Source organism: Anguilla anguilla, chromosome 8 (genome assembly GCF_013347855.1).
Source record: "Anguilla anguilla isolate fAngAng1 chromosome 8, fAngAng1.pri, whole genome shotgun sequence".
Taxonomy (NCBI): Eukaryota; Metazoa; Chordata; class Actinopteri; order Anguilliformes; family Anguillidae; genus Anguilla; species Anguilla anguilla.
Window position 1 is genome coordinate 1,454,358 of NC_049208.1, and position 8,210 is coordinate 1,462,567.

Sequence of the window (8,210 nt, forward strand, 5' to 3'; positions counted from 1 at the left end):
TGTTTTTTGTGAATGGGCTTCAGCACCCGGCAGTCCTCCAGTGGGGGGGGGCAGAAGCACTCGAACCCGGGGCAGAGAGGGGCTCTGGGAATTCAGGGTGTTTGAGCTCAGTGCCCGTTCACTCACTAACATCTTCCCTGACAGACATCAGTAAAAAAAACTGGTAAATGAAAAAAAACAAAAACAAAACAGATCAAACAATCAAATAAAACGGCTGTAAAAATGCTGATCCATCATAAAGCCATAAAGCCTGCTTTTCCTTCTCTGTAAGCGGGACGATCCACATCAGGGATGGGGCTCTATGTACACCGGAGGAGCTTGTAGTTTATTGCCTTGTCCTTGTCTTGCTGTGGAAAAGCCCTCAGGAGGGAGGGGGTCTGGCTGTTCTGTCCGTCCCCCCTCAGGAGGGAGGGGTCTGGCTGTTCTGTCTGTCCCTCCCCCCTCAGGAGGGGGCCTGGCTGTTCTGTCTGTCCCTCCCCCCTCAGGAGGGGGTCTGGCTGTTCTGTCTGTCCCTCCCCCCTCAGGAGGGAGGGGGTCTGGCTGTTCTGTCTGTCCCTCCCCCCCCAGCGGCGCCCCCTAGAGGGTGGTCTCGTACTCCAGGCGCTCCTGCATCAGCGCGTCGTCCCTGTACTGCAGGCGGGGGGGCGCGGCCCCCGATTGGGCAGCCAGCACGGCCTTGCGGATGCCGCGGTCCAACACGTGCCTCTCCCAGGCCGGGTAGCGGCTCCGGCACAGGTCCACCCGAATCAGCGTCTCCTCCGTCCGCGGGGCGCGGGACGAGGACGGCGTGGAGGGCGCCGTGGGGCGCACCTGGAACACGGGCGCGAACCCGTCCCGCTCCGAGTACTTAGGGTCCGCCCCCCCGCCCGCCGCCGTCGCCGCCGCCGCCGCAGCAGCCACGGTCACGCCCCCCCGGTTGGAGCGCAGCGAGTTGGTGGCGCCCTCCGGTGGCAGGCCGAAGCCGGCGGCGGACGGGTCGTCCAGGATGCAGCTGGCGGAGCGGGAGAAGCGGGCGCCGTCGGGGTGGAAGAAGGCGTAGTACATCAGCATGAAGAGCACGCCCGTCAGGAAGCTGCTGAACACCACGCACAGCGCCGGCACGGCGAAGGCCTCGGTCGCCGTGGGCGACCGGTACAGGTACCAGAGCGCGCTGAGCGCGGCGTTCTCCAGCAGCACCGCCGCGTAGTACGCCAGCAGCCGCCAGCGCGTGCGGCCCTCCTTCACGTTGAACCAGCTGAAGATGTAGACCACGCCCACCACCATGTCGAAGACGATCTCCTCCCACTTGCTGACGCAGAACTCGGTCTCGCAGTGCACGATCCAGAAGGTCATGGCGCACCAGTGCAGCACGATGAAGACGCCGAAGTAGAGCTGGAACACGGAGGCGAAGAGGGCGAAGGTCACCACGCGCGCCGCGATGGTGAAGAAGTGCCAGCAGAACTGCAGCACCACCGCCAGGTGGCTCAGGGGCTTCTTGTCGTCGCGGCTGTCCCGCAGGGCCTTCTGGTACGACGCCAGCGCCCACGCCAGGGAGACCAGCGACGCTGCTGCCGTCATACCTGCACAGAGAGCACACACACACACACACACACACACACCTGTCAGCTCCTTTCAGGTCCTGAGAATGCACACTGCCTGTTTTACAGTAACTAACAGTATTGTCTGGGTCTTACAGTAACTAACTGTATCCTCATTTACCATTTACCATTTACTCTGTGTGTAACTGTAATTAACAGTACGCTCTGTGTGTGGTACAGTAACTAACTGTATCCTCTGTGTGTAACTGTAATTAACAGTACGCTCTGTGTGTGGTACAGTAACTAACTGTATCCTCTGTGTGTAACTGTAATTAACAGTACGCTCTGTGTGTGGTACAGTAACTAACTGTATCCTCTGTGTGTAACTGTAATTAACAGTACGCTCTGTGTGTGATACAGTAACTAACTGTATCCTCTGAGTGTAACTGTAATTAACAGTACGCTCTGTGTGTGATACAGTAACTAACTGTATCCTCTGTGTGTAACTGTAATTAACAGTACGCTCTGTGTGTGGTACAGTAACTAACTGTATCCTCTGTGTGTAACTGTAATTAACAGTACGCTCTGTGTGTGATACAGTAACTAACTGTATCCTCTGTGTGTAACTGTAATTAACAGTACGCTCTGTGTGTGATACAGTAACTAACTGTATCCTCTGAGTGTAACTGTAATTAACAGTATGCTCTGTGTGATACAGTAACTAACTGTATCCTCTGTGTGTAGCTGTAATTAACAGTACGCTCTGTGTGTGATACAGTAACTGACTGTATCCTCTGTGTGTAACTGTAATTAACAGTACGCTCTGTGTGTGATACAGTAACTAACTGTATCCTCTGTGTGTAACTGTAATTAACAGTACGCTCTGTGTGTGATACAGTAACTAACTGTATCCTCTGAGTGTAACTGTAATTAACAGTACGCTCTGTGTGTGATACAGTAACTAACTGTATCCTCTGAGTGTAACTGTAATTAACAGTACGCTCTGTGTGTGATACAGTAACTGACTGTATCCTCTGAGTGTAACTGTAATTAACAGTACGCTCTGTGTGTGATACAGTAACTAACTGTATCCTCTGAGTGTAACTGTAATTAACAGTACGCTCTGTGTGTGATACAGTAACTAACTGTATCCTCTGAGTGTAACTGTCTTCATTGCCGTCTCTGCTGGGCGATTGCGCACAGTTGTTCCCGGTGTGGACGCGTTGCCGTGGAGACCTTTCGGGCCCTGCGTGCTGAATGGACAGACTCCCTGATTCAGCGCCTCACTGCACCGCGGTTCATTTTCACACGGCCCTGATCCTGTAAACCCCCCCCCGGCCCCGCCCCCGCCCCCCCCCGGCGCTCCTCAGCCTTAAATCCCGCAGAGCCCCCCGGCGCTCTGAAACATCGCAGCCACGCCCGCTCCGTGCTTCGCTCTTTTGGTAGAGGAGCGACGGAGCCCCAGGCTCGGGGAAGCCCGCCAGTAAATAACCTGCGATCCGACTTCCCCTCTCTGAGGGAGCTGGCGCCAGCGTTCTCAGCATTTACGCCTCTCATGAAAAAATAAAAATAATCACATAATAAAAAATGGCTTTTAAAAGCACGGAAATTATGAGACAGGGCCTGGCAGACTTCCAGACAAAAACAAAAAATCTAATTTTGTAGATGACACGAAAACCGCAAAATACCTGACCCCGACTGGCCTGTCACAGGCCTGAGGCCTACTGTGCATATGTATCTGTACACAGGCCTGAGGCCTACTGTGCATATGTATCTGTACACAGGCCTGAGGCCTACTGTGCATATGTATCTGTACACAGGCCTGAGGCCTACTGTGCATATGTATCTGTACACAGGCCCTGAGGCCTACTGTGCATATGTATCTGTACACAGGCCTGAGGTCTACTGTGCATATGTATCTGTACCCAGGCCCTGAGCTCTACTGTCCAGATGTATCTGTACCCAGGCCATGAGCTCTACTGTGCATATGTATCTGTGCACAGGCCCTGAGGCCTACTGTGCATATGTATCTGTACACAGGCCCTGAGGCCTACTGTGCATATGTATCTGTACCCAGGCCCTGAGGCCTACTGTGCATATGTATCTGTACACAAGCCCGGAGGCCTACTGTGCATATGTATCTGTACACAGGCCCGAGGCCTACTGTGCATATGTATCTGTACACAGGCCCTGAGGCCTACTGTGCATATGTATCTGTACCCAGGCCCTGAGGCCTACTGTGCATATGTATCTGTACACAGGCCTGAGGCCTACTGTGCATATGTATCTGTACCCAGGCCCTGAGGCCTACTGTGCATATGTATCTGTACACAGGCCCTGAGGCCTACTGTGCATATGTATCTGTACACAGGCCTGAGGCCTACTGTGCATATGTATCTGTACACAGGCCTGAGGCCTACTGTGCATATGTATCTGTACACAGGCCTGAGGCCTACTGTGCATATGTATCTGTACACAGGCCCTGAGGCCTACTGTGCATATGTATCTGTACCCAGGCCCTGAGGCCTACTGTGCATATGTATCTGTACACAGGCCCTGAGGCCTACTGTGCATATGTATCTGTACACAGGCCTGAGGCCTACTGTGCATATGTATCTGTACACAGGCCCTGAGGCCTACTGTGCATATGTATCTGTACCCAGGCCATGAGCTCTACTGTGCATATGTATCTGTACACAGGCCCTGAGGCCTACTGTGCATATGTATCTGTACACAGGCCTGAGGCCTACTGTGCATATGTATCTGTACACAGGCCATGAGGCCTACTGTGCATATGTATCTGTACACAGGCCATGAGGCCTACTGTGCATATGTATCTGTACACCGGCCTGAGGTCTACTGTGCATATGTATCTGTACCCAGGCCCTGAGGCCTACTGTGCATATGTATCTGTACACAGGCCATGAGGCCTACTGTGCATATGTATCTGTACACAGGCCATGAGGCCTACTGTGCATATGTATCTGTACACAGGCCTGAGGCCTACTGTGCATATGTATCTGTACACCGGCCACTGATGCCCTGAGGCCTACTGTGCCCTGCGACTAATCTCAAGACTGACTTTATGAGAGGGAGATAACCTGTCTCCAGTTGGTAATTGAGAGAGTGATTAAAAACTCAGTGCCCTCTTGCTGAGGACAGTTTTAGGCCTTAATTACTCCCTCTGAGCGAAGCATTGTGTGTAATACCCTCCACGCTCGTTTGAAACACAAGCCAGTTTCCCGCAAGGATGTGGAGTCGATATTTTCCTGGCGAATGTTAAAAGCAGAGGATTCCCGCCCTTTGCCACCGGGGGCAGCGCGCTCCATTACGCTCGATTTACACTTCTATCAGGCGGGAGCACGCAGCCAGACGGACCGGTCCTTAATTACTCTCACTTCAAAACCGCTTCGGGAAGGGAAAAATTAAAAGCGAAACATCGGAGAGCCTTCTCCCTTTTCATTGTGGTCTGAGAACGTCGGGGAGCAGAGAGAGAGAGAGCTCAGCTCGCGCTTGGCTGTTACTGAACGTGACGGAATACCCCATCCGCTTTTTTTTTCCTTCTGTCCACTTCCTGTGCATCACTCTACTAAAAGAGGGTGGAGATGAGATGATGATGTCACAAAGAGAATAGAATGGAAGAAGAGAATTATGGGAATTAATTACTGTGGGGCGGGGGGATCGATGTAGAATTTCACTGCAGAATGGGAAACCTGAAGCCGCATTTGCACCAGACACTGAAAACTGTAAATTATGTAATTTTACATAATTATAATTTTATTAGCTCAGTATGAATGAAGCACTGTCAGAGTGTGGCTGTTTAATTCACAGGAATGTGAAATTTTGTACACCTTGAAAATTTACATTGTGAATTGCCAATGGAGCGGACCATTCTAGAACTTTAATCGAGTGCACTGTCGTGGCAACAGTGACAATGTACTTTATTGGACAATTATTTTTCATTTTTTTAATTTAATTAATTTTTTTAAATTTAATTGGTGCCCAATGTGGGGCTGACCGTTCCCGCTCTAATTTGTGAGGTCAAATTAACTATTTGTAGTTCACTCGCAAGATCCATTTCCGATTTTGGGGGAGTGAAGACATCTGCAGTTCCCCTCCGAAACACAGGGTGTCGCCACCCTGCTCCCTTTCGCACCAGAGCACGCAGAATTGAGTGGGAGGAAAACGTCTCAGACGCGGCTCTGGCATGCAGCCCACCAGTAGGGGTCGCTAGAGAGCGGTGAAACCCGGACTCCTAACTGGCTGAACTCTCCCGAACCCTGGACGACACAGTCGCCAATTACGCACCGGCCTGTCGGGCGCCGGCGCCCTCCGGGTTCGATCCAGAACCGTGGGGCTCATCTGCGCACCGCTGCATGCACCGGGGCCTCCCCCAAACACGCCCGCGCCGATTACCGCGATTATCATCAAAACGCTTTTGTTCAGAAATCTGATGAAGCTTTCAGTCAAACTCGGTCTTTCCCATTTGACTTTGACCTCATGCACAAAACGACACAATGAAACTAAATTGCATTTGTCAGTTATTGCCCGTAAAATGAAAGTACCTTTCAATGGCAAGTTTACAGAGGCAATCTGGGTTCACAAGTATTTTGTGAATGCAAAATCTGATATCTGATATGGCTAAGAGGGGCAACTGCATCAGCTTTAAAAAAAGATTACTGAGTCAAATGACCTGTCACTAGCCTACGTGAAATAACCTCTCATGTGTCAATCATTATGTGCAAGTCTCCCATCCTTGAAAAGCTGAAGCTTTTGAGCTCAGCGCTTCCACGGCAACACTTCAACGGAACAACGGCATTACGACATCCCTGGCTCTCATAGGTCGAGTGCGGTCACGTGACACGCAAGTCTCCCTGATGTGGTCGGCGTCTTCTCCTGTTTTAATTGGCTGATGTTCATCTCTCGCTTCACATTTCCACACAGCTCGTTCAGCAGAAACCATTTTAGGAGTTCGTACTTGGCCTCGGTTTCACATGAAAGGTAAATTAATTAGGCTAATATATCCTTTTGTATCTCGGCTTCCGGAAAGCTCACACACTGTGCCTAACGAACTCCGGCAAATCGGAAAGATTAAAAGGGATTAAATTATTAACAAGATCAGAGATTAAATTAGACTACCATGACTTAGACTCTTTATGGCTACACTGGGTCTCTGTATGAGGTTAAACTCAACAGACCTAATGAGGTCACAGAGAAAAGCGATTGTCAGAAGGTATTATCCCTGAAGAAGTAAAATCCTGAATTCCTCATTCTCTCTGTTGTGGCTGTGTTTCTATAATTACCTCATCATGTCCTGTATAAATCACAAGACTCTATTTTTTAAAAAATTAAATTAAATTTAAAAAAAGGTTATATAATTGCCATAGAGACACCAGGTAAATATACATGGTCAAGCGAGAAAAAACGATCTTATGCTACATAATGTAGTTTTGCTCACCTGCTGATTACAAGTGCCTATGAACACTTAAAACCATTAGTTTACAGGTGTCTGGTAGGAAGATGCATTCATACTGACTAGGACACTTAGTGACTGCAAAACCACCTGTTAACCTATGTACTCGACCACCGAATGTGGATTTATGATACTTGGGTTAAATAAAGAAACAAACTGAGTCATAAATACACTACATTACATTACAGGCATTTAGCAGACGCTCTTATCCAGAGCGACTTACACAACTTGAAATATGTAGTCAGTGGACCAGTACGTAGGTTAATAGGTGGTTTTGTACTCAACAAGTGTCCTCGTCAGTATGAACGCACCTACCTTCCTTCCTGTGAAAAAAAAAAAAAAACCCTGATTTTCAATGTGTTTAATGTGTGTGTGGTGCATATGCAGCAGGTGTGTGGTCCAGGGCCCATGCTTGTGTGTGTGTGTGTGTGTGTGTGCGTGCACGTGCGTGTGAAAGAGAGAGAGAAAGAGAAAGAGAAACAGGTGAAGAGGAAGAGATCGTAAGCCGCAGCTAGCTGCGCCGCAGCCTCTGCGCTCTGTGAATCAGACGGGTTTTCGTTCAGCCTGCTCACCGGGCCCCAGCACTAATCTGCGCTCCTCCTCTGCTCTTCTCTCTCTATATCAAGGGCTCTTGGTTGCAGCTTCGCCCAGAACTCTGCCCGCCCGAGTTTCCCTCCATTCAGAAAGAATGCCTGAATCAGAGCGACCGTGTGAGCAAGTCAAGAGCAGTAAGACTCCAGGAGCAGGAACATCGCGGCAATTTGTCCCGCCATCTCTGAGAAGCCGACCCTGACTGCTCATTCGCTTCCCCACACTCTGAGAAACTCTCAGACAGGAAATTACAGCTCCTAAACTGTCCCTTTCAGGATGTTCCTGTGCTTCCTCTCGACCCAGTTCCCCCGTCACGTGATCATGTGATCTGAGGTGCTCTGACGTGTGTTCCGTGTGCATTTGTTGCAGCGTGTATCTGAGATGCCGTGATGTTTATTTCATGACGTATTTCTGTGTGTGCGTGTGTGTGTGTGTGTATGTGTGCGTGAGTTTGTGGGTGTATATGTGTGTGTGTGTATATGTGTGTGTGTATGTGTGTGTGCGTGTGTGTGTATGTGTGTGGGTGAGAGTGTGTGTGTGTGTGTGTGCGTGTGTATATGTGTGTGTGTGTGTGGGGCAGTACTCACCTTGCAGTGCCTGCAGTGTGTATGTATGTATGTGTGTGTGTG

General features: G+C 50.0%; 1 protein-coding gene across 1 annotated transcript in view; it reads right to left on the minus strand.

The window, feature by feature from the left end:
- Nucleotides 1-471: 471 nt before the first annotated feature.
- Nucleotides 472-8,210, minus strand: part of LOC118233026 (XK-related protein 4-like) — a 27,054-nt gene continuing 19,315 nt past the window's right edge. Inside the window, exon 3 of the mRNA XM_035428329.1 lies at nt 472-1,559. Coding sequence (XP_035284220.1) covers nt 577-1,559 — 983 coding nt within the window. The 3' untranslated portion in view covers nt 472-576. The remainder of the gene's footprint in view (nt 1,560-8,210) is intronic.